The 26,185-nt window shown below is 45.5% G+C and overlaps 1 protein-coding gene across 2 annotated transcripts in view; it reads left to right on the top strand.

Moving 5' to 3' along the window:
- LOC138165259 (3',5'-cyclic-AMP phosphodiesterase 4B) overlaps positions 1-26,185 on the top strand; it is a 533,960-nt gene that overhangs the window by 499,996 nt on the left and 7,779 nt on the right. Inside the window, exons 1-8 of one of the 2 annotated variants that reach the window (XM_069093396.1) lie at positions 13,867-14,274; positions 14,908-15,001; positions 20,591-20,772; positions 22,137-22,235; positions 22,377-22,541; positions 24,089-24,188; positions 25,791-25,945; positions 26,040-26,162. In XM_069093396.1, coding sequence (XP_068949497.1) covers positions 14,038-14,274; positions 14,908-15,001; positions 20,591-20,772; positions 22,137-22,235; positions 22,377-22,541; positions 24,089-24,188; positions 25,791-25,945; positions 26,040-26,162 — 1,155 coding nt within the window. In that variant the 5' untranslated portion in view covers positions 13,867-14,037. Of the gene's footprint in view, positions 1-13,866; positions 14,275-14,907; positions 15,002-20,590; positions 20,773-22,136; positions 22,236-22,376; positions 22,542-24,088; positions 24,189-25,790; positions 25,946-26,039; positions 26,163-26,185 lie in introns of those variants that run through there. The other variant, XM_069093395.1, reaches the window with a different exon arrangement.

The following is a 26,185-nucleotide window of genomic DNA, read 5'->3' as shown; positions in this document are numbered from 1 at the left end:
AATATTCCTCTTAGAACACCAGGGATGAAAGTAAGAATTTGGCCTCCTCATGTGGGCCTCTATACACAGTGACCTTTTAATTCCAGCGTCTGTGATTTCTTCCCTAATATATAACCCAGGGTCAAGACAAAGAGGAAATAATGAATTTGATTCTATTTTTAGAAATTTCTGCCAATAGATCATTGATTCATAGCATCTAGGAGATGAAAGTAACCATAGAGATAACAATAACTCACCTCCATTTTAATACTTTACAAAAATAATTGCCCTTGATTCCAGAACAACCCTCAAAGGAAAGTCGTATAAATATTGTTATCCCCATATCACAGATGAAACAACTGAGGCCTACACATAGGTGTTTGGCAGAATAGCTGGAACTAGAATCCAGTCGCAATGAGAACAGATTTCTTTGTTGACTTTCCTGTCTTCCTTCCTTCCTTTTTCCCTCCTTTCTTCCCTTCTGCCTTTCTCTCTTTCTTCCTCCCTCTGTTCTTTCTTTCAACATAGAACAATTTTATTTTCAAATTCAATTGTCTTTGGAGCCATAAAGAGTCAACAGCCCCCGAAGCTGGTCATCCTCGCCTGTAAGCGATAGTCTCTGTGATTTACGTCACTGCCCAGGGTAGGAAAGGGCAGTGTGCCCCCATGTTGGCTCTCACACAGAACTCTTCCCGCCATGCCTGTGTCCCATCTGTAAGGCTCCCAGTTTCCTCTTTTTGACCATTTGCCTCACTTGATTGGGTTTAAAAGGAAATCATGCCTCTTCCCGTGGTTCCCTCTCCCTTCCCCGGGAGCTTTCTGGGACTGAAACCTGGCTCCTAGACCAGTCCTAGAGTCATGGGCAGGGAAGGGAGAGACCTCAAAACAGCAAATGTTCTTTTCTCCATTGCTAGTTTCGTATACTGCTGTTGGGAAACAGGGCCTTTTATTTGGTTTGGCACTTGGGTGTGTGGTTTACCTTTCTCTGGAAAAGTCTGTTTCCTGTGGAGCCAGGACCTGAACCCTTCAGGGATTGGCCGGGGCTGTTGGGAGCTGGACTGGGTGTTTATTTAATCTGTTCATGTTGTGTCTGCTCTGTGGTCCCTTTCCGTCACAGTTGTGTCTGTAGCTGAGCTGTCTAATTATTTTACCATTGTTCTGTCTTTCGTTTCTGGCTAATGCTCCTGTTTTCCCCCTAGAATTCCACTCCCAGCTAATTTAGAAAGGGAAACAGATTAACTTCCATGTAAAACTAGACTCTAGACAGAGATCTCATGGTGGGCAAGGGGGACTTGTCATTATTCTCTCATTCGTGGAAAGAAAGAAGACCTGATTGAGTTGGGGTAGTGAGTCATTTGCGATTTTGTCAGAATGGGGAACTCCCCACTGTGGGAACCCCCTCTACTGTCACTGATCCCAACCCTCTATAATAACTCAGTAGATAACTCCTTGTCCTTGATTGTCTCCAGAACTGGGTACTGATGACCACTGCCTCCCTCTTGGGAGACGTTCTTCCTTTGGCATCAAACCATTCACTCTCAGTTCTCTTACCACTGGGACCATTCTGCCTCAGATTCCTCTGCTGCTTAATTTTCCTCCTCCTGCCTCATAATTATGGCTACACCCTAAGGCCTCTTAACCTCTCTCCTGAGCCCCTCCCATAGCTTCCATGATCACATTCAGGTGAATGACTCTATTTAGCTATAACTAGATATCATCTCCCTCTAGAACTTCAGTCCCACATCTCTGATTGCTGTACAGACGTTTCCACCCAGATCAGTCAACCAAATAACAAGCATTTATTAAGCACTTATTTTTTGTGAGAGACTGTGCTAAACACTTGAGAGAAAGAGAGACAGACACAGAGAGAGAGAGAGAGAGAGAGAGAGAGAGAGAGAGAGAGAGAGAGAGAGAGAGAGAGGGAGAGAGAGGGGGAGGGGCGGTGGGGTGAAACGCAAAAGAAAGGAAGGAAGGAAGGAAGGAAGGAAGGAAGGAAGGAAGGAAGGAAAAAAGGGAGGGAGGGAAGGTGGGAGAGAGGGAGGGAGAAAGGAAGGAGGAAGGAAGGAAGGAAGGAGGAAGGAAGAGAACCTTTGCTCTCAAGGAGTTTACGTCTAGGCTAAGTGAGGGAGATGCTGTGCATTTGAATGCCCCATGGTACCTCAGACTAAACATGTGAGACAGTATGTGCAGTAGAAAGAGTCTTGGATTCCGTTCAGAGGACCTGGGTTCTAATCCTGCCACTTGTCCTCATCACCTGTGTGATGCTGGACTTTGTCACTGAATCTTTCTGGGTCTCAGTTTCCTCCATTATAACAGCAGGGGATTCAAGAGTCTTTAACATTAGGTCAGACTTGAAATCCAAAACTGAACTCACCATCTTCCCCACAGAGCCTCCCCCTCCGCTTGCCTTCCTGTCTCTGCTGAGTGTATCATCACCTGGCCAGCCCCCCAGGCTCCCAAACTCAGGGTCACTGAGGCCCCTTCTCTCTTCTCTCCCTGCCCCTCTCCTATTGGTCACCAGATCCTGGTCATTCTCTCTAAACTACATCTCTCCATCCATCCCATTCTTTCTGTTCCCTCTGTAGCCAATGTAATTCCTGCTCTCATCTCTCTATGCCAAGATTGCTGTAACAGCCTCCTAACTGGTCATCCATCCTCCCATCTCCAGCCCCTCTCCTCACCCCACACCTCTGTCCTCCCCCAGCTCAGCCAGCATTCTTCCCAATACCAGGTTCTTCATGCACAGTTTGTCTAATGACAAACCTTAGGGCGCTCCCCACTTAAGATCTTCCTCCTGGCATTTAAGGGTCTGTAAATTCTGGCTCCAGCCTCCATTCTGATCAGAAACAGAGCATTCAAACATCCTCCCTTTCCAGATTCCCAATTTCCATTTCCCCTGCCCATCACCATAACTTTGCTCCACCATATTGGACTTGGAATCACCAACCCTCCCACCTCACATCCATTTCTTGAAGCCCCTGCCTCCCATCAACACCCAAGTAAAGCCCCAGCCCAGTTTTCTTCTCTATGTAATTTTCCTTGACCTTTGACTGTCACCACGAAAGTGCTCTCTCCCATTTTACATTCTCATAATACTTAACCTGGAGTTTTCTGAGCTTGTCCAGCTCTCGTATCATAGGATCCTCAACCTTTGCTTTTACAAATGAGGGAACTGAGGCTGAGAGGGGTTAAATAATTGCCCATGGTCACTGGGGAAACAAATGTCAAAGGCACAGGATCCTCTGATCACACGGCCAATATTCTTTCTCCTGTCCCCTTCTGCTTCCCTTTGTCAGCCTTTCTTTGGACGTTAGACTGTATGCTAACTGAAAGCAGTCTGGGTCCCCTTCTAGTTTGTAACAGTCACCTTGGAAAAGTAGTGAAAGAATCAGAAGGAATATGTGTTCAAATTCTGCCTCAAGCACTTTCTAGCCATATGTCTGGCAAATCATTGAACCATTCTGTTTCCCCATCTGTAAAAAGAGATAAGCCAATAGGGTTGTTGGAAGCACCAAATCAGGGAATGTGTGTTAAGTGTTTTGCAAAACTCAAATGCCTATATAAATAAAAAGAAATATAATTCCTTATTTAAAAGCCTATATGAATATTATGACCATCTTTGTACTCCTGGGCTTTGTTAGACCCTTAAACATTTGTTTGAACTCATTCAATTAATCATAAAACATTTACTAAGCACCTACTGTGTACTAATTGAAAAAGACAGTCCCTGTCCTCGGGGAGTTTGCAGTCTCCTAGGGGACAACATGTAAACAAACGTGCACAAACACGTTATTTACAAGACAGATAGGAAGTGAGTCATCCCTACTATGTACCAGGAAAAAGAGGCCAAAGACGCCCCCTGCCCCCAGGAGCGTACAGTCTGCTCATGGAGGCAGCATGCAAACACATGTTTATGAAGCAAACAGACAATGAATAGCAGAGGGAAGGGGCTCGGAAGGCTTCCTGCAGGAGGTGGGCCTTACAGAAGCCAGAGAGGCTGGGGGGAAGTGCCGCAGCTGAGGAGGGGGAGGCTTAGGGGAAGGGCTCGAGCAGCCACAGACTTCCTCTTCTGTTTTCAACGTTCACCTTTTGAAGTCGAGGGCTCCTACTTGGCCCCGTCTCTGCCAATTCAGGTTTCTGCTCCTTTGCCAGGAAACTTCAAACCAGCCTGTCCTAAGTTCTTGTGAGTAGTTTATGTGTCATGGGTGTTATAGCTGTGTCATCTGCTGCTGGGGGAGGCTATGAACTGGGGAAGGGATTGTGTCGGCTCCAGAGCGTGAGACCAGAGGGCACAGTCTGGCACAGAAAAGCCCACGGGGTCCTCCGGCCTGAACTCAGACCCAGACCCAGAGGGAGGGGACACACCCTAGACTTCGTGATTCTTGTAAGCAGGGACCAGGCCAGGGGCTCTCAACGTGTGGTCTGGGGACCCCTCAAGGTCCTTGAAATGCTTTTACGGCAACTGTGAGGTCAAAACTATGTTCACCTTAATAAGATGCTTTATTTTCTAATATAGCAACACTATCAATACATATAAACCACACAAATATAGCTCTCGTGGCAGTGTGTGTGTGGCTGAGGGGGGATCCTCAATAAGTTTTAAGAGTGGAAAGGGGTCCTTAGGCCAGAAATTTTGAGGGCCAGTATGGTATAGTGAATTGAATGTCTGTCTTGCAGTCAGAATGATCTAAGTGTAAATTATGCCTATTTATGAGCTCTGCAGAGATACAAGCAAGCTGGGGAACCTTTCTAAGTCATGTGCCAAGGGGTGGCGTCCTACAATCAGGTGTATCTCAGAATATGTTCAAAACCACCAACAAGCAGGCCATGTCTGTCTGAAATCCAGAATCCTGGGCTTACTGTCTCTGTGACTTGGTTTCCTCCTCTGTAAAACAAGCACCCTCACACAGCCCACTGTAGAGTTGTGATGAATGTGTAATGCCAGGAAGTGGAAAGAGCCCTGGGGCTCTCCTGTAACCAGAGATCTGGGTTTGAGTCTCCTTGACTGGAGGAGACATCTTTGGCCTCTTTCTTCTGTGTGACCTTTTCTGTCCAGGCTTCACTTTCCTTATCAGTAAAGTGGACTGGAAGCCTGGAGAAACCCCGACTTCTAAGTCTGCAGTGAAGTAGCCGTGCAGCACTCAGACATTCACCTTTCCTTGGAAGGTGGAACCACCTTTTAATGGGAGAAAAGTTTGGACTAAGTTTCTCATCAATCAGTCAACCAGCATTTAAGGTCATCATCCTCCCGATCAGTCAATTCAATCCATATGTCGAAATGGTTTGTTAGCAGTTTTCGCATGACCCCAGCCCTGGATTTTCCCTTCTATGGTGGAGGCCGTGTCGGGGCATTTGTCTCTGCCTTGGTTTTCTTTTTATGGGGCCACTCTCTGACATGCTTCCCCACCTGTCTCTGCAAAGCATGAAATGATCATAATTTTAAGGGGCAGCCCCGTGTGGGTCTCAAGGGGCTCAGCAGCTACACTTAGGATTTTCTCAGAATTATTTTACTAAAACTTCCCCGCCTGAAGCCTTAATAACACGTGACTGGCCTCTTTTAAAGGTTTTACTAGATTCATTCAATCCATTTTGCTTGGAAGAGTGGTGAGAGTATTGGGTCTGGAAGCAGAGGACCCAACTCAAAGCCTTTCTTCTTGTGCCCTTAATTTTCATGGACCTCAGTTTTCTCATCTGTAGAATGGGGATAATAATAGTCTCCACCCCACAAGGTTGTTAGGAGGCTCATTTGAGATTATATTTCCCCTGGCAAACCTTAAGTGCTATATAAATGCTAATTACTGGCATAAGCACACAGTATGTGTCAGGTGTATACTTGCCCCCTGACCAGCAGTAGGGATTAATGATCTTTCTGTCACCATTCTCATTCACACTTAGCTACTCCCAGCATCCTAGTTTTAGAGCTGGAATGGACCTTTCTAGTATAAACTCCTCACTTAGGAACCGGAGACCCAAAGGGGAGGAATCCCTTTCCCAAAGTCACAGAGTGAGGAGGCAGTCTCCGGGGAGTTTGAACTCAGGCCCCCTTGTGCTGTCAGAGCTGTAGATACTTCTTTAGATATTGATGTGGGGGGCAGTTGAGGGGGGGGGTGGCTTGAGAACATGGACCAACCAGCGACTTTTCTGTAGGGCTCTGTCCTTCCAAGTGTCCTCCCCACCTTGGAGGGAGTTCTGTTTCCAAGATGCTCCTTCTTCCATGGAGTCAGAGCTGCCGTCAGAGATGCTTCCTGGACAAGAACTTTTTTCTCTTCAGTGCACATTAGCAGTCCTTGTCCCCCATTCACTTAGCATGCCTCCTCAGTCCGGGAAAGAAGCCAGCCTCCTGTCATCAGGGATAGGGAATCAGGTCCCCGCAGATGACTGGGAGAGTGAAGACTTGGCATTGTGGGGCTGAAAGGGATGGGTCAGTGGGAGGTGGCCTGTGCACTTCCCAGCAGCAGTCCTGGGTCCCACCCTGGCTCAGGCCCCTTCCCTTACAGATGAGCCTCATGAAGGTCAAGCAGCTTGACGAAGGACACACAGATAGAGGCAGAATGGAAAGGGCTCCAGAACGTCCACCCAAAAGAGTTTCCATAATCTGGAGTTTGAGAAAAGACCACTTAAGTCCATTAGGAAAAGATTAAAGGCACCATTAAGTCCCTATCACCTTTAAAGCAATTAAAAGAAGAAACTTTTAAAGACTCCTTTTCACAAAGAGGGATGAGGCCTACCGCCAGCCCAGCATTCTTGCCACTGCTGAGCCTTCTGCCTAGGGGGTGGGAGGTGCTGCTTCTTGGACTGTAGCCTCAGTTTCCACACCTGTTAAAGGGGGGATTGGCCCAGAAGGCCCCTGAGGCCTCCTTATAGCCCCAGTCTTCTATGAATGGAATGTGACTCTTTCACCTTCCCAACATCCTGCCATTCTCAATGATGTTTTTACTAACAAAGTACAAATATGATTCAAGCTCATGTCCTGCGTCAGGTCAGTGGGCAGGCCCTAATGACATTGGCAGGCTGCTGCTGCAGGCAGCAGAGCAGGAAGATCCTGCACAATGGGGCGCCTGTCTCACAGCTGGGCACACACACTGGCCTCTCTGCCAGCCCCCTCATTTCTTCCTGCTCTTAATGAGCTGGTCTAACTGACTTCAGCACTAGTGTCCCATGCTCCCACAAGGGTCCCAGAAGGCAAGGGTCCAGTGGGGCGAGGATCCCAGGGAGACAAGGGTCCCAGATGGTGAGAGTCCAGTGGGGCAAGGGTCCAGGAGGGCGAGTGTCCAGGAGTGGCAAGGATCCAGGAGGGCGAGAGTCCCAGGGGGACAAGGGTCCAGGAGGGCGAGGGTCCAGTTGGGCAAGGGTCCAGGAGGGCAAGGGTCCAGGGGGAGCATGGTGCCCACCAGTCACACCCTTGTGGACTCACCATAGCCTGGGATGCTGATGATCTCAGGAGTGCAGAACCTCTAGGTCAGAAGGTACCTCAGAGACCACCCGAGGCCTGATTAACGTCCCCTGAACAATGGGCCCAGCACCCACTCAGTCGCCCTTTCCTCGGGGGCCTCTTGGGACAGGAGAGCTACTCCCTTCTCAGGCAGCCCAATCTCCTCATGAGCTGCTTTAGTCACTAGGAAGCTTTTTCAACAAAGAGGACCAGTCATTCAGAGATGACCCCAAACAAATCTGGTGCCGTCTTTAACACAAGCAGACCTTTCATGGACATAGACTTAATACCAACCCAGCCTCATTTTTTTTAAATGTGATCTGGTCTTGCTTTGTAATCATAGAATATCAAAGATCTTAGACCAGAGAGGCTGATAGAACAAGAAACAGCCTTAGAACACAGATTTTTAAAATATAGAACGGCAGAGCTGAAAGGGGCCTTAAAACATGGAAGAGAGAAAAGAAACAAGCATTTATTAAGTGCTTACATGTCGGGCATCATGCTAAGTGCATTACAAATATCATTTCATTTCATTCTCATAATTACCCTTCAAGTTTAGGGGTCCATTTTACAGTGGGGGAAACTGAGGCAGACAGTTAAGTGACTTGTCCTGGGTCACACAGCCAGTAAGTGTTGGAGGCTAGATTTGAATTCAGGTCTTTATGACTCCCAGACCAGCCATCTGACTGCTTCTGACTACAGCAGGACCGATCTAGAAGGGGACTCAGAACACATTTCAGAGCTGAGAGAGACCTGAAAATATAGAATATTAGGCCTGAAAATGTCCTCAGACTATACAGCAGAACCCCAAATGTTGGTGCTGGTTGGGGGCATGTTAGAAAGCAAGCCCTTGACAGAAAACGTTACCTCAGTGATAATCCAGCTGCCTCTATCCTGCCTGTCTAATCTGGCTAAGAATTCATTACAGGGACTATTGTGTCCCAATGTCCATCGATCTGTGCACATAACCCAAAATACATTCCCTCTACAGGAAATTCAGACAACTGGTAAAATAATGGGAGATGGAAACAATGTCTCTCTGCAGCAGCCTCCAAAGTCAAGAAAAATTGGAGCCATAAAGCAAACTGTTCCTCTGGGGAATGCTTGTTTCAAAATTACATCGCGGCTATTGGTAGTACTTTTTTATAGCTATTAAAGAAAGTCAAGGAACAAACATGAATTGTAGTTGCCCTCCTGTAGAAGAAGGATTTCGGGAAATCTCCCTGGGTCAAGCTTAGTTTTGAGCCTTTTAAGATTCTCTCTCTCTGTCTCTCTCTGTCTCTGTCTCTCTCTGTCTCTCTGTCTCTCTGTCTCTCTCTCTGTCTCTCTCTGTCTCTCTCTGTCTCTCTCTCTGTCTCTCTCTCTCTTTCTGTCTCTCTTTCTGTCTCTGTCTCTCTCTGTCTCTCTGTCTCTCTCAAGTTCTTATTTGTATTTTAAAAGAAAAGTTCAATTCAGGTTTTCAAATCAGATTTCCATACATCAAAGGGAGGACCCATGATTTTGTCAATGTGGATGTTGCCCAATATGTCTTAATATATGGCCTTTGGGAGTTTCTGTGGCTGAAAACTATTGTGATTCAGTAGTGAGATGTCTAGCGAGGCTGGTCATCTGATGTGAGACTTGCTGTCATCACTGGGTCCATATTTGAAACTTTTGCAGCATGGTAGAACCCTCCAGAATCTGCACCCTGCTGTCCTCGCCTTTGGGAATTCAAGGGCACTTTCATGCCAAGAAGAGGTCTTGGAGGAGGACCTCAGAGTAGAAGAGTTAGATCTAAGGTCGACCAATCCAAAGTCCCAGCCGCGGCATCTTAACAAGGCATCCAGCTGTCGTTAGAGACCTGTGCTTGCTTGCGTTGAGTGGCCCCAATGGGAACCTTTCAGCTCTGAGCTGGATTCCAATAGAGTTCTCGCAGAGGAAAGGAAAAGCAAGGAACATAAAAGAAACCTCTAATCTAATAGCTATGGCATGATGGTGGCAGGGAGGGGAAATCATCCTTGTGGTTTTAAAGTGGGGAGAAGTTCTTGGTGTTTCCAAGATCTCAACCCTAACCAAGGTGTCTTGGGCTAGACAGCCAGTGGGACAGGAGGCAGTGAAGGCAGGCATGAGGCTCTCTCAAATCTAAGTATGTTTCTTTTTCGGCCATTGGCCAGTCCTTCTATGTCAAGGCATTGCCAATTCAGGTCATTTGAGTTATTTCTCATTAATAGAGGGACTTTTTATCTTCTCTTAGTAATAATTCCCGGGCAAGGCATCTCATCCTCCATTTGCCTTGGTTTCCTCAGCTATAAAATGGGGATAATAAAGGAACCTACTTCCCAGGGTTGTTAGAAGGTTCAAATGTGGGAATATTGTCATAAGCACTTAACACAGTGCCTGGAACATAGTAGGCGCTTTTTAAATGCTATCAGAAGCAGAAGCAAGGATTGAGAGCATTTGGGTGAGCAGCCAGAATCTGGAACCTGGCTGTTCCTGACTCCAGTTCATGACCTTGTTCTACTTTATCATGTGGCCTCTGATAAGGAACACATAATGACAGCTCAGGAAGCGCCCACCAGCTTCATTTTAGAATTCAAAGGGATTGGGGCAGCCAGTCGAGTGTTGAGATAGAGACAGAAAGACCTGAGTTCCAATCCAGACAAAGAAATGTAGTAATTGTGTGACCCTGGGCAAAGTCACTCACCCTCTCTCAGCCTCAGTTACCTAAAATGGAGCTAACAATGGCAGGGTTGTAAGTCGCTACATAAACATTTTTATCATTAGATACTGATTTATTCCAGTCCCGTCATTTTGTAACCCACCATCAACTGAGCCAGGATTAGAATCCGGGACTCTTGCCTTCCATTCAAGGGTCTTTATCCTGTGTCAACCTGCTTTCTTCTGATTGAATAAGCTCAAATTCCATACAGCAGCTCGAGGCTGAAATCCTAAGTAGGCCACATCCACTAAGCCATCTCCCCAGCCTTGGGCTAGATGTTACATCCTGCCTGTCCCCCACAGTGTCTTATCATATACACTGGAGCTAATTGAATTAATTGGACTCGTGACACCCTGGGCTTGCTCCTCGAGGGCAGGGGCCGTGACTGGAGCTTAAGTAAGTAGGGACCTCATAAAGCTCTCTGATGAGGAGAATGTGGCCTCACTCAGCTCAGTGATTCGGGTCCCCACAGATACAACGCAACCTTTTTTTTTTTTTTTTAAGGAAGCAGTCGTTTGTTGCTAAGCAACATTTAGAGGCCTGGGTCTCTCTTATGCGAGGTGGAGGGGCAACAGCTGTTCCTAACTTCATTCAAGGACCAGCTGCTTTAGCAAGAGGATTTCCCTCTGCCCTAAATGAGGGCTCCTGGGGGAGCTCAGGATAGGAGAAAGAGAACACTCTCATTTATTGGTCAATCTCCAGTTGTTCCCTGCCAGTGCCTTCCTCACAATCAGAGTGAAAATCGGTGGGACACTTCCTATTTGACTCTGAGGTTGAATTAAAGTCCTTTGCTTTGAACGACTATGTTCCCTGGCTGGCCTAGTAAAGGAAAACACACTGGTGGGGGCTTCTTGGGAGCCATGGTTTAGATGGATGCCACAAACCTAGCATAGATCTCTGGAGGGGTCCACATGCCACAGTGACTTAGGTGATACATTTTGTTAACTTTTTAAGTAACATCTAGTATCTTTGGTTTGATGAGAAAAAGGCAAGACAAAAAAAATTCATTTCACAAAAGGATGAGTGAGGACAAGGTTTCTATCTTCTGCCTTCCAAAGCAGCCCCAAGTCTAGAATGCATCTCCAGGGTGGGTCACAGCAGGGGATGTGCTGAAGCCAAGACCTTAAGGCCGATGCGTGATATGATGTCAGGAGACTTCTGGAAACTGTCTAATCGTGGGGTTCAGATACTACTGTCTCTTCCACTTACTATGAGTACGTCCCCCACTCTGGGCCTCAGTCCCCTCATGTAGAAAATAAAAGGCCAATTTTCAAGGTCTAGTTCGATATCGATGGCTGATTTTCAGGGACCATTCCTCCCCTGTAATCTTCAGGTGGTGACAGAGGCAGACATCGTGGCAGCGGCCGTCGTCTCGCCCCCAGCCCCCTTGTTGCTTCCACCCTCTCACTTGATCGGTTCTGACAAGGCCTTTTAAATGCCTCTGCTTACCCTGCATCAGCTGAGAAACACATGACTCCAGATGGTGAAGGGGTGGCTCTTAATCCCTGGAGTTTTATGACAGGGGCCTCAGCCATGAGCCCCTGCCGCCTCTGGCTATGGCCGGTCATGTGGACCGTCTGCATCAGCCATCCTCCTCGGAGCCAGTTGCTTCAAAAGGGAGTTTGTCAGCTCCATAGGCATCCTCACAAAGAAGCCAACCCAGGAGAGAAGGCCCACCCAGCAGGAGGTTGAGGGAGCTTTGGGGTGGGGGAGGGGTTGGGTTTTTTCATGTGATTCATATTCAAATATATAGGAATATATATGTGCACAAATATTTTATATTCAAATAATATATGCATATATGCATATTTGAATATAAAGCATATGAAAAAAAATTCATGTTTAGAGGGCCTTCTTTCCTGGGTCAGCATCTCTGGGAGGATGTATATGTATGGATATATACACATGTGTATGTGTATTTATATATTCTTATAATGTGATTTACATTCAAATATATACACATTTATATGTATACATATGTGTGTGTTTATACACACAGGCACCCCATGAAGCCCATGGTACCAGTTTTTACTAAGATGCTTTGGCCAAAGGAGATTGCCTGGTGGGCTGGTTGTGGTAAGGGTTGGAGCCTGAGAGGTATCGTTACAGTGGGTATTATCTCTCCTTTACAGAGCAGGAGACTGAGGCCAAGAGAGCTCCAATTATCCACCCAGGGTCACAGGGATGATAAGGGGAAGGCCTCATTTTAATAGCCTATTAAAGGAAGGAGTTGGACCAGAGGCCTTCTAATGTTTCATTGATATAGCTCTGGGCTTCGACCCTGCATCATTGGTTTTGGAATCCAAGAGGACTCGGGCCCAAATCCCACTTCTGATAGTCATTACCTTTGTGAGCTCAAGGACATCACTTCCTCTCTCTGGGGAGGCCTCAGTCTCTATAGATTGTGAGGCTCAGGCTAGATGGAGGGCCCTTTTAGTTCTAAACTGAAAAGTTAGTTAAATAGATCCAGAACTCCAAATCCCCATCTGGATCCCCCCCTCCCCCAAATGCTGCTCCTAGCATTCATAGGTCCCCAGTCTGTAACTTAGCCTCACATTGCCCTATAGAAAATCCTGTTAAGCTACCCTGGAAGAGGACTGGTCTGTGGTTGTATGGCTATCCCTTCGGGGCATGGGACTGGTCAACAGAGAGACCTGTGCTCTTGGAACTTCATGGCGCTTCTGATGATGGGGGACAGACCTGGGGATCTGTGGAGGAGGGCCATTGTTGGTGCAGGATGCAGATGGGAAGAAAGGCAAAAGCCTTGGAGCTGGCCAGGTGCCTGAGCATTCATTCCAAAAGGCCAGGTCTAGGCTCAGAGATGCAGTCCTCCTGCCCTTTACCTGACATTGGCTAGATGGAGCAAGAGAGAAAATTAGACACAACGTAGGCAGATGAATTATCCACTGTTTAAAAAATTAAAAGGAAGAGACAAGTGGGAGACAGAATTTGAACCCAGAATCAATTTATTTCTTCTTTTCAGTTCTTCCCTGGGCTCTTAAGGAAAGGATTAGATAGAATGCCAAGATGCTTATAACACATAACTAATGACAGGTGGCTTCGCCTTGTGGTTGACAGCCAGCAGTCAATGGGCCCTCTAGAGGGCCCTCCCGCGCGCCCCCCCCCCCCCCCCCCCCCCCCCGCCCCCCGGGAGGTTAGAAGGGGCTAATGCGCTCCTGCCACTGTCCATTAACAGCAGATGAGCTAATGATGTTCTGCACGTGCAGTCCTTTCAAGAAGGAGGCCATCCAGGACCTCCCCCTCCCCGCTAGCTCCTTCCCCCAGCCTTTTTTTTTTTGTCTCTTGGTCAAAGCCGACAGTTTAGACATAGCGGTTTGTAAAATAGAAAATGCAGTAGGTGGGTTTTGTTTGGGGTGTTTTGTTTTGTTTTTAAATAACACTCATCTTCTGACCAGCCTATCAGCCAATATTCCCAGCTGTGGCATGTTGGGAAGGAGGAAAAGCAGCCCAGAAACGGAGCGCTTGGGTGGTGCGGTGAGGGTGGAGAATCTCTCCTTTGTCTTGAGGGTGCTTCTGCCGGCTTCTTCGCTCTGTGGGGGAAAGGGTTAAAGAACACCTAGTCAAGTTGGGGGAGGGTGGCCATTTCAGGATTCCTTAAGTATCTCCAGGGCTCCCTCCATCTTTATCAACGTTTTTAGAAAGATGGCCGTGTTTCCCATGCTGGCAACCCCCTCTGAAAAGATGCATCCCTCCTCCCCAGCCTTTTTCTGCTGAGCAGGACGAACGTGGGCTGGAAAGCCCTTGAACCAGCAAAGGCACTGGGGCGATCTCTAATTCCTAAGTGTCTCCAACCAGCCAGCTGCATCCATTCGGCAGCCTGTCTCGCGCCCTTCCCTGCCATCCCTGATTTCATTAGCCCCTTCTGCCTGAAAATCACGGGGCGATCCGGCTTTTCTGCACACATGGAATGCAAAGAGGGGCTTTGTTTGGCACCGGAGAATGCCCCCAGTCGGGGAAGCTCTCTATTTTAGGACTTGTCGTCATCTGGCCATCGGATCTTCTGGGGTTTCCTCGTTCCTCCGGAGTTACCGTCTCTGGGCACTGGGTATTCTTTGCAAGGAATTTTTGCCGGTCGTGGTGTGCAGAGCTTTCCAAAATGCCAGAGGCAAACTATCTATTATCTGTATCTTGGGGGTACATCAAGGTGGGTTCTCCTTAAAGATTCCTCGTAAATGTTTGGCGAGTGTGGCTGGAGACAAAGATGGGCAATATTTCTGTCTGCGTGTTTTATGTGAAGAAACCATCAGTGATTGTTCACCAAGAATTAGCTGTGTGACTGAGCCCCGTTGATTCTGAAATAGTAGCAGAGCCTATGACTTTTCTTGCTGGTTCTAGTCTTATTTCTATTTAAAACAAGCGTTCCACTTATTTTCTCAAACTTTTAATGTGCAGGTTTCTTTTTGCCATCCAGGTTACTAAACCAAATCATACATTGCACCTAAGTGCTAAAAATATGTATATAAAAATAAAAATACCAAGAGAAAGCAGCAGCTCTCCAACCTGAAAAGAAAAATCTTTTTTCTTTGTCTGTGGAAAAAGGGGTCTGATGTTAATGAGAGTAAGAGGAAATCTCTGTTTCCAAAGGTGGCATTGAAATCATTTCTAATTAAAGTGGTATTGTGTTTTATGGTAATGAAATCAGATGAAACCTCATCTGTGCTCTCATCCAAGTTCCCCGAGGTGGTCTCTCCAGTGGGAAAGTTAGAAACAATTGTACTGGTGATGGTTTCTCATTTCTTCTATTAATAAAGTATTTTTTTCTTTTTCTCCCAAATAGTTCAAGAGAATGTTGAATCGGGAGCTGACACACCTCTCGGAGATGAGTCGGTCAGGGAACCAGGTGTCTGAATATATTTCAAACACTTTCTTAGGTAAGACATTTGCTGTGAACTTTTCAAGTACTTTTTTTTTTTTTAAATCAGACCTTTTTTTAAACAATAAAAGATATTGGTCCCTGCAGCCATAGCTAGGAGGGGAGTTCAGGGGCTGGAACCATTACATTGTGTGCCCCTGCCCACAGAAATTTTTATCCAGGTGAATCCAGTCTTGAAGGGAAAAAGGAGGAGGCGATGATGTCACAGAAGTATGCTGGATGTTCATGGAGGAAGGGAGGGGGCAATTTTATCAGCTTTGTCCTAATGATAGGAGCAAGTCTGATCATTGGTGAGGTCTAGGTCCAGTCATTTTCAATTCCATCTGGATTTCTTCCCTGCTCCTTGGGGTTCTCCTTTCCCAGTTGTTGGCAATGAAGGAGTTCAGTCCCTCTTTCCTTTCCTCCAAAGCAAAGAAGCCCAATGAGCTGTGTCCTAGGGACAGTCCTGACTCTCCTAGGCTCACATGCCCTGAGGTACTTTCAAGAGCTAAGTATTAGAAAGGTGTTTCCTTATTTAGAAGACTTGGATGGGGAGTTGCAGGTAAATATCTCCCAATGACTCCATAGGGTTAGTTGGGTTTTTCTCCCAAATTTGAAGTTTCCTCTACCTCTAATCAAGATAAACATGAAAATAATAATTTTTTTTTAAAACCTTCTGGTTGAGGGTGAGTGGAAGGGAGAGGAGAAAGGGGCAGCATGATCTAACTAGCTGGCACCATTTCCCAGGGCCACCGCCTGGTATTGGGATTCTCTCCCTGTTGGATGCTTTTGTCAGAAACTGCCTCTCACAGGCAGGTTTGAATGTAGCTGGACCGGGACTGAATTCCTGATGTGTGACCCCCACTGGTCCCTGGTCCATGACTCATGTGGCACGAAGGTTGTGGATAGTGCAAATCTACCTGGAGTCGACTTTTTGGCCAAGTTACATCTTCGGATATATGCTCAAAAGGGTCGGGCTGTTACTTCACAAGCAGATTTTTGCTGGCTCGTGTCTCCCTCAGTCGCTCCACGTGCCAAGGGGACCTCACGCTTCCAGACCTGCATGCAGCGCCTCCCTTTGCTTGGCATAGCAACACAGCATTAAGGCAATGTGCATTTTCCTTTATAGCTCAGGGAATTACATTACCAGAGGAGAAGAGAGGAGAGGAAAAAAAAAGGGAGGGAGAAAGAGAGGAAAGGGGAAGAAAGGAGGAGAGAAGAAAAGGGAAAGAAAGGGAGGGAGAAAGAGAGGGGGAGAGGAGAGGAGGAAAAGGGGAGGGGGAGGAGGGAGAGAAAGGAAGAGCAATAGGGGGAGAGGGAGGGAGATCCATCCAGTTTCTCCATCAATACTAAAGGCCAAGCTTCATCAGCTCACAGAGAATCAATCGTCTACGGGTTCTGCAGCCAGAGTCCACAGCACTGCATTGCCCTTTGACAGAGAGGGACCAGAGATATTGACAAGTGCTTTTTCCAGAGGATTTTGGAATGTGCAGATTTGTTTTTTCTCTGCCTTTCAGTCTGAAATCCCAGGGAGCTTTGTTTGAGAACAAAGCAAAAGAAAAAGTTGCCTCATACTTCTGTCCCCAGGCACCTCTCCCCCAACCCCCGCTCTGGCCATTAAAGAAGGCATCTTCTAGCGAAGGACCTCTTCCTTTCTGCAAGTTTCAAACCTCAGCCAATTTTTTTCATTAATTTCTCTAATCCTCCCCTTCCCTCCCATTGCCACCATTTTGGGGTGAGGTGACTCTCTTCAGATGATGCAGGGAAGTGAGTTACAGTGGAATTCTGGAAAAACAGTAATTGATGTGATCACCACCACATCTGCTTTCCTAAACCTCGCCCATCTGCCCAAAGAGAGCTGTCAGTCGATAAGGGGCAGCCAGAGCAGTGTGATTCAGCTTGCCAAGACTCAGGGCTAGACTCAAGCCTGGCCCATCACACACACACACACACACACACACACACACACACACACTCACCCACACACACACACACACACTCACACACACACATACATGCATGCATTAATTAATCTCAGCCTGATCTCAGGCTCTCATTGAGAATTGTGCCTGGAGGGGATAGCACACTGGTCTTTCAAATATGGCTTTTTTTCCTCTCTTTTCTTTCCAAATGCCAGCTTTGCCTGGTGGTTTCTATGCCCTTGGCAGCAAGGGAGATGGAAAAGGGGGAGAGGAACATTTCCTGGTGTTTCTCAGCAAACACCAGACCATGTTAGTGAAGAAGGTTGGGGAAGCAGCTTCTCCAGGAAGCTTTCATTAATGGATTATGGAGACTAAGAGAACCTGAGTGGATGTGGGCAAATGACTTCATCTCTCAGGCTCAGTTTCTTCATCTAGGGCATGAGAATAATAATACTTGCATGGCATGGAGACTGGGTTTGCAGTGAAGAAATCCTGGGTTCAGGTCCAAGTATGTGCCTCATTCTAAGTCTGAAACCTCAGTTACATGAGGACAGTAACGCCTGTAGGACATAGTGGAGGCTGGAGGCTGGAAAGCCTCAGTCCCAGCCTTGCTGGCTTTGTGATCCTGGGCAAGTCATTAGCCTTTTATTCTCAGTTTTCTTCTCTGCACAGTGGAGATAACAGTAAGACTTCGGTGCCTCCTCGCCATTGCCATAATCTGTACCAGGAGTTTTGCAGACCTTCTAGTACTGTGTATATGGAGCTGTTATGACACCAGCTTCCACTGTAGTATGAACCTAAGCTAAAATGAGAAAATCCATCTCAAGCGAGAAGCATCAGCAATGCTGGCCGTTGTGGCTGTTATTATTAGCTGCCGCACAGGATTGTTGTGAAGCTCAGATGGAACCATGATGCATAAAGAGCTTTGCCAATTTTCCATTGTTAGAGAGAGTCAGTTCTGGAAATAATCAGTTATTCCATTGTCTGTTGTATCTCTCCCAATAGACGGGAAGGTCCTTGAGGGCAGAGACTGTGCCACAAAGAAGCGTGGTGCTTGGCATAATCAATGTCTGTTGATTGATTACATTCAGCTAAAGATTGCTGAGGCTAGCAGAGGAGAAAATCACCCAGTACCTTTCACAAGTGAGGGGGCTCCCAGCAGTGAGAGGCCCTCATTGCTTCTGACCTCATTAGGAGCAACTTTTCTCTTGGTGGTTTGATTTTAGTCTGCCTCAGCTTTTGCTTGCTGGGTCCCCATTCTAGCAATGTGAATGTCATTGCTGGGTTCACAAGTTGAGATAGTAGGATTTGGAGTCCTAGGGCACCCTGGGAACCGCCTGCCTAGCTGGGGGGTTCTTTACTGGGGAGTATCCAGGAGTTAATTTTTAAAGGATATGTTGATAACCATATTTACATGAATTGGTTTCCTTTGTAATGCTATGGATTGAGAAGCATGATACTGAGATGGGATACAGAGCCTTTGCCGGACTCCAGAAGGATCCAAAAATGGCTGAGTTCTTTGGATCTAATGCAACAGACAAAAACCCTGGGCTTGGAGAAAGGCTCGGCCTTGCCTGGGGTCACAGAGCCAGGACTCAGAGGTGGTATTTGGCCTGGGTGTTCAGTGCAGCCCTCTTTTCTCCTCTCAGTCAGGTTTTTCTATTTTGTTTTTATTTCAACCCCCCCACCCCACCTCCGCTGATGGGAGGGAATTTAGAATAGGGAAACCCATCAGTTGTTCCATTGACCACACAAGGGAAACACCCATTAGTGTCAAATTGGCACTCGCTGCTGAAGAATGACTATCTCCTTTATTGTGATGTTCCAGGCACAGCAGGAGGGCAGCTCAATTACCCACTATTGTAGGAATCTTTAATTAAGCCCAGGAAGAAGCTGCTGGTGCCAGGATCCCCCTGGAGACACACATATCTACACAGGCACAGGATGGCCTAACAATCTCTAAACGGATCATGAAAAATGGTGGTCATGAAACACAAAAGCAATAGTGTCCCCCCTCCATTAATGCAGCAATCATTTTTATGCAATAAAACAAAAAGGGAAAACAAGAAACCAGTTGCTAAGTTGGTTCAAACACCAGCATCCTTCAGACACAGAGTGTAGCGGAAAGAACATTGCCCTTGGAGTCTCAGTCTGAGTTCCAGTTCCATCTTGGACACCATCTGTGTGACCTCAGATAAGTCACTGCATCCTTCTCCCTCGTCTGAAAAATGAAAGACTAAATGAAGTCCCTTCCAGCTCTGTTCCCAGGAGCCTGGGAGCCACAGAGGCTGGTGTCGTTAGGAGAGAGAACACTGGATTTGGGAGGCAGGACCTAGGCTCAGGTCTGGATTCTTGCCAAGGGGACACATGAACAAATGAGATCTTGGGAAATTCACTTAGTCACAGCTCTCTCATCTTAAAATAGGGGGACTAGAGATGATCATTTCTGAGGTCCCCAGGAACTCAAGATCTTACTTCAAAATGTAGTTTTACTTTTGTCCTGGGGTTAGATTTAACTTGATATAATTTGACTCAGAGATTAAGCAAACCAGCAAGAAAGCATGTGCTAAGAACCTGCCATGCCCCAGGGGCTGTGCTAGGTACTGGGTTCCCAAGAAAAAAACAAAATCATACCTGCCCTCAAATAGCTTATATTCTATCAGACAAAACAATATGTACATTGTAGAGATTAATTATTTTTAATGGAAGTAATGAATACACAGGAGGGTGTTCTGTAGAACACAATCTTGAATACATATTGAAAAACATGTATGCACAAATGTATATTACATTGGTTATCTATATTACATGTAATATGCATACATTATTAGTGTAATATGTATATGTTATTGCATTGATATAGGTGTTTTGTTACATACAATGTATGTAATATTGTTTTATATCTAATGTATAATTATTTTATGTAATAATATATATATATATTATTGCACTGATCAAATCATTAAATTAACGAGTTATATTTCTAAGCCTCTCATTACTAAACCACACAAAATAAAGAGGCAAAAAGAACCTTGTAAAATCAGTGCATGGTATGAGACTACATCACTTCTTCTAGACTGTTCACTTTCCAAATGAGGAAATTGAAATTACTTGTCCAAGGTCACAGAGATAGTAAGCATAAGCATGTGACTATAGGATCATGGATTTAGCGCTCTGAGGGTTCTTAGAGGTCATCTAGTTCAAATGTCCCATTTGATAGATGAGGAAACTGAGGCCCAGATTGGTGAAGTGACCTGTACAAGGTCACACAGGTAGAATATAACATTTATGTATATCCTTAAACAATGTTTGTTGAATTGAATTGCCTTCTCCCATTTTCCTTTATGTTAATTTTATACACTGAGGACCCATGAGGGATTTCATACCTCTCCTCATTCTTCTCATTTGCTAGTTTAAAAACAATCATCTACTTAAAACCCAGTTTCATTCTACAGAATCTCTTTAGAAACATCTGTTATACATATTGAGTGAGGGAGATCATTTGTTAACTTTTCAAAAAGTCTGTACCTGTTCTCACCATGTGGTCACTAACTTTGGCTCATTATGAAGATAATTCATGCACTAGCACTGCCTAATGCCCCACCCTCCCACGGTCTGAGTTCCTTCTGCCCTGCTGCTGTGCCAATGGTGGACTGAGAGTGTACCCCCCTTTCTTTCTTTTGCAGATAAGCAGAATGAAGTGGAGATTCCATCTCCCACTCAGAAAGACAGGGAGAAGAAGAAAAAAGAACAGCAAGTCATGACCCAGATAAGTGGGGTCAAAAAGCTGATGCACAGCTCTAGTCTGAATAACACCAGCATCTCTCGCTTCGGGGTCAAGACGGAGAAGGAAGATCACCTGGCAAAAGTATGTGTGAGCTTAGGCATAGGCATGCCTGTGCTTCACAGAGTCTAGATGGGGATGGGAGCTATCTTGAGAGTAAAGGAGGAAAAGCAGCAGATGGCACTGGGGCCAGAGTATTGGCTTGGGAGTTAAAGGAACTGGGGTTTTCAAATCAGAGACAAGGTGGGAATTCTATTTGCTTGACTATGCATATTTGTTATAAGGAATTTGTTTTACTTTTTTTCGGGGGGGGGGCAGGTTGAGAAGGAAAGAAAATAAAATTTTATTAATTAAGAAAAATAATTGAAATTTAATGTAACATAATTATATGTAGCTAGCCAAACTTTGCTTAAAGACCTAGTGTGAGGAGGAACCCATTAGCTCCAAATGCATTCTACCCCTGGACTAAGAAAGCCGAGCCCTTTTTCTCCCACTTAAGAGCGACATGACCTTGGACAACAGTTGATCCTTTTGGGTCTCCATTTATTCATCTCTCAAATGAAAGGATTTATAGGATTTAAACCTTGAGGAACCTTAGAGATCGTTGAATTCAGTACTCTCACTTAAGGGGAAAAAGGAGGGGGAGAAGTAACCTCCCAAGGTCACACAGTAGCTAAGAACAAAGCCAGAATTTGAGCTCTGGTCTTTGGACTACAAATCACAATTGCTGAACTGGATGTTTCCCACAGTGCCTTCCAACATCCTAAAGCCTCCACAATGAAATCAGCAGTTACCTGACTCAGGCACAACCCCTGAAACTCAGACCTCCAAACAGACTATGTCTCCCAGTTCTCATTTGATGGCCCAGTGACTCTAATCTATGACAATCATTGCACGTCATAGTGCGTATGTCACCCTTTTAAGGTTGAGTGATTGAGGCTGACTTCTATACTATAATATCCTGATGGTTGGATCTATCTTTGATGGTTTTCAGCTGCTGTCCTCAAATGTCAGGGAAATCTCCCTAAGCCTATATTTAAAGCTGATGCTATGGTCCTATAGGAACTGAAAAGAACATTGGCTCTTAAGTCAGAGGATCTGGGTTCCAATCCACATTTCACAATTACTACTCATGCAATATAAATCAAATGAAGTCGGGTCAAAGAAACTGGTGGAAAGTTGGGGTGGGGAGAGCAGAACTAGAGGGAAAGCATACAGGTCAGCTACAATTATGGAAGACCAAGTCAATTAGAATGAACAGACATAGATTTCCATAGAGGGAAGGACTCATAAGACTGTGAAAATAACAGATCTAAGTGTACACAGTTACCCAGAAAGTTCCATTGGAGACATTGATGTTCTGTGGTTAGTCTTCATTGAACAGATTTTTTGTTTGTTTTTAATGAAGCAAAATATTCTCAATAAATGGCTTTACCATTGATTTTTAGGAGCTGGAAGACCTGAACAAATGGGGTCTCAACATCTTCAAGGTAGCTGGATATTCTCACAACAGGCCCTTGACGTGTATCATGTACGCCATATTCCAGGTGAATAAATTGGGAGAATCCATTGGATGGCCCTTTATTTTTCCCCCATCCCAGTGACTTTTCCAGTTTCCTTCTATCTATTTGTGGGTAAGCATTCACCATCATCCACTTATTTGTGTTTTTATCCATTTTCCCGAACAGGAAAGAGACCTTCTAAAGACATTCAAGATCTCTTCTGACACCTTTGTGACCTACATGATGACTTTAGAAGACCATTACCACTCCGATGTGGCATATCATAACAGCCTTCATGCTGCAGATGTTGCCCAGTCAACCCACGTTCTTCTTTCTACCCCAGCCCTGGATGTGAGTGACCATGCTGGGTTTCTCATGCTTTCCTTATGCTCTTCAGAATTTAAAGTAGGATACCTTTGGATACGCCAGTGTGGCAATGCTAGATGCTCATTATTGATGACACCTTCAGACGATTCCTAAGACATCATCTTTGACTATTTTTTTTTAATAATGGAGCCCTTTGCTATTATAATAAGCCAATCTTTAATTGTTTCTCTTGTAGAGTAAATATTATTTAATAAATCATAGATGAGCCATAGAAAGATTTCGAAGGTTAGAAAATGATAGCTAAGATTTAGTGTGGAAAGGATCTTAGAAACCAGTTTGAAGATGAGAATACTAAGGCACAGAGATGCTACGGAAAGAGTCTAGAGTCCTACAGAGTCAGGACTTGAACCCATCTTCTTGACTTCCAGAATTAGGGTCCTGGTTTGCTTCTATGGTTTGTAAAAGCATGCACCACATCTGTGACACACTGTGTATCCAAGAATCTAGAGTCAATAGTTTATATAAACCATCTTGGCAGTGTGTCAGTGATCCACCAAGCTTGGACCTGCAGGCTGGAGTGGGCAGATAACTCTGACTTCAAGTCCTGTTAGGTCAGCGATTGAAAATGCCTTCTGCTAATGGACAGACATAGTACTTTTTGTTAAAAAGTATGGTTTTATTCAGGCTTCTTGTTAAAAAAAAAAGCCATCCCCCTCTGAGGATGAAACTTTTAATAGATTGTAATCTCTCTCTCTCTCTCTCTCTCTCTCTCTCTCTCTCACACACACACACACACACACACACACACACACACACACTCTCACACATACACACATCTCCTCATTCCCATCCTGTGAGGCAAACATGATAGCTGCTGTTCTCTACATTTCACACATGAAGAAACTGGGTCTCAGTCAGGTTATGTGGCCAGGCTGCCCCCAAGGGGTTGTAAGGTCTCCTCACTGGGGGCAAAATGGCACCATGTTGAGAACAATGGAATTGTAGTGAGAGTATCTGAGTTCAAACCTGATTCTCCCATTCTGCCATTTATTGTGTGACCCTTGTGAAAGTAACTATGCCTCTCTTGACCCTCAGGATTCTATCTGTAAAATATGGGGATGGACCAGATGACCTCTGAGGTTTCTTTCACCTCTAACTCCACTCTCCTGCCACTTAACCTCCCGGGGCCTCAGTTTCCTCATCTGTAAAATGAGAGGAGGCAGGGCTGAATAAGATGCTGCCTGAAGTCTCTTCTGGCTTCAGATCTAGAAACCCAAGCATAGCTCAATTGACTTTTTGTCAAGTTTCAGAAAGGAATCCTGTGCAAATACACACTGGACTAGATGGATGAGGAAATTTTCCAGCCCCAAGTTTCTGGAACTCTGTGTTTTGTTTGTGGTGACCCAGAGACCGAGTTCAGTGATGGGATTCACACCCAGATTTGTCCTGACTTTGGGTCCAAGGCTTTTCCACTCTATACTTCCGTCTTGCTAATTAAAATAAGTCCTATCTGTTTTTCCCTTATTGGCTCAAAGAGCCCTGGGATGAAGTCTTCTTTCTTTGCTCCCCAGGCTGTCTTCACAGATTTGGAAATCCTGGCTGCCATCTTTGCTGCTGCCATTCATGATGTTGATCATCCGGGGGTCTCCAATCAGTTCCTCATCAACACAAGTGAGCTCACCTCTTGGGCTGTGATTCAAGGCAGCTCCATGACTAATTGCATTTTTCCCCATCTATTGTTTCCATTTGAGAGAGTGGCAAGTATAAATAATGAAGTAATTCTTCCATTGTACTGAGCACTGGTCAAGCTCTTCCCAGGATAATGCATCCAGCTCTTTCTCCACAGTTTTACAAGCTGCAGGAGGAGCTTGGAAAAGGTTCAGACAAGGGCCATAAAAACATTATGTAGAACAAGGCCTAGGAGGAAAGAAGAAAGGAAATGTGATGATTCAGGATGGAGAAGGGAAGACTGAGGACTAATTTGATAATGGTCTGCAGGAGTATGCTGAGCTCTTACAGAGAGATTTTCTGACTCACACTTGTTTGTCTCTCCTGAGGACCAGACGAAGTGTTTGGGAACTGAGGAAAATTTACCGAAGTTCCAATAAAGCAAAGAATCAGTTGCTGATGAAAGGCATTATTGGGAATTGCAAAGATTCAGTATAGACGATCTGGGAAGGTCTGAAGCAAAAAGAATAACTGAGATGACCTTGGAATGTCCTTCCAGTTTTGTGATTCTGTACATAGTTCAAAGTTCAATTCGTGCCTTCTCTTTTCCTCCCGTTCATTATGGATCATAGATTCAGAGCTGGAGGGCAGCTTCAAGGCCATCAGAACCTTAAAAAGTGAGGCTCATGGGGGATGAGACTGGCCCAGGGCCACACAGGTGATGAGTATCTCAAGTGGGTCCTTCATTCTGACCCCTCACCAAAGTGCCTCATACAGGGGCATCTGCTCTTTGACAAGGATTCATCCTTCAATATGTCCATTCTAGGAATGGCACGGGTTTCTTGTTAGTGACTCAGCTTCATATTGGTCTTCTTGTGGAAAACCATTGTCTGATGGTGGTGATGATTAGTGTTCAGTGTCGACAGTTTAATAGACACATCATTTCATCTCTTAATATCCATGGTTGTAATTGAGAAAGAGTTCAAGCCTTTGGTTCTTGTAGGGCCTCATGTATGCGTGGGTTGCCCACCTTTAAATAGCTACCTGTTGGGGTTGGTTAGAGCAAGCTTCAATCCTCTGGCCCTTTGGCTTCACCAGAGAAAAAATTTTTTCCACAGTAGGCATCTGCTCAGCCAGCCACATGGTACATTATTTAATTGAGCACCTACTGTGTGCTAAGCATGATAGGTAGAAAAGAAACAGCCCCTTCCCTCCAGGGAACTTACTTATGGGCTTTCTGACCTTGGGGAAATCATTTGACCTCTCCAGAATAATTTGCTCATGAGGGTAATAATATTGTTGTAAGTAAATTGTTTTGTAAACCCTCAAACAGATACAATCACTCAGTCAGTCAATAAGCACTTACTAAATGCGTATTCTGGATGAGGCACTGGTCTAAATGCTGGGAGATGCCAAGAAATGACCCACAGACCCTGCATTGGAATAGTTACTAGGTGGTTGTTAAGGTCCCGTCTCCCCCTCAAAGTCTGGGATTCTAGGATTATGATTTTTGTAGAAGACTTTTTGTATATATTAGAGATGATTGCTTCTGTAGTTTTTTTTTTTTCCTAACAGAAAGTCACTTTTCCTCTTTCTTCCTCCTAGATTCTGAGCTCGCCCTGATGTATAATGATGAGTCTGTTTTGGAGAACCACCACCTGGCCGTTGGGTTCAAGTTGCTCCAGGAAGAACACTGTGACATTTTCCAGAACTTGACGAAAAAGCAGCGTCAGACGCTCAGGAAGATGGTGATCGACATGGTGAGGCTTCTCTTCCCCAGCTGCCCCTGCTGCCCTCTCTCGGTGCTTGGGGGAGCATGGCCTGAGTTGACTGAGCTTCTCTTTGGGGTCACAGGTTTTGGCGACGGATATGTCAAAGCACATGGGGCTGTTGGCAGATCTGAAAACAATGGTAGAGACTAAAAAAGTGACCAGCTCCGGTGTCCTCCTTCTGGACAACTACACCGATCGGATACAGGTACCTGATGGCCATCTGGACTC

The sequence above is a fragment of the Petaurus breviceps genome, unplaced genomic scaffold (genome assembly GCF_028583685.1).
Source record: "Petaurus breviceps papuanus isolate PSGF00001 unplaced genomic scaffold, PetGlider_PUasm1.0 208, whole genome shotgun sequence".
Classification (NCBI taxonomy): domain Eukaryota; kingdom Metazoa; phylum Chordata; class Mammalia; order Diprotodontia; family Petauridae; genus Petaurus; species Petaurus breviceps.
This window is presented reverse-complemented; position numbering and strand designations above follow the sequence as displayed.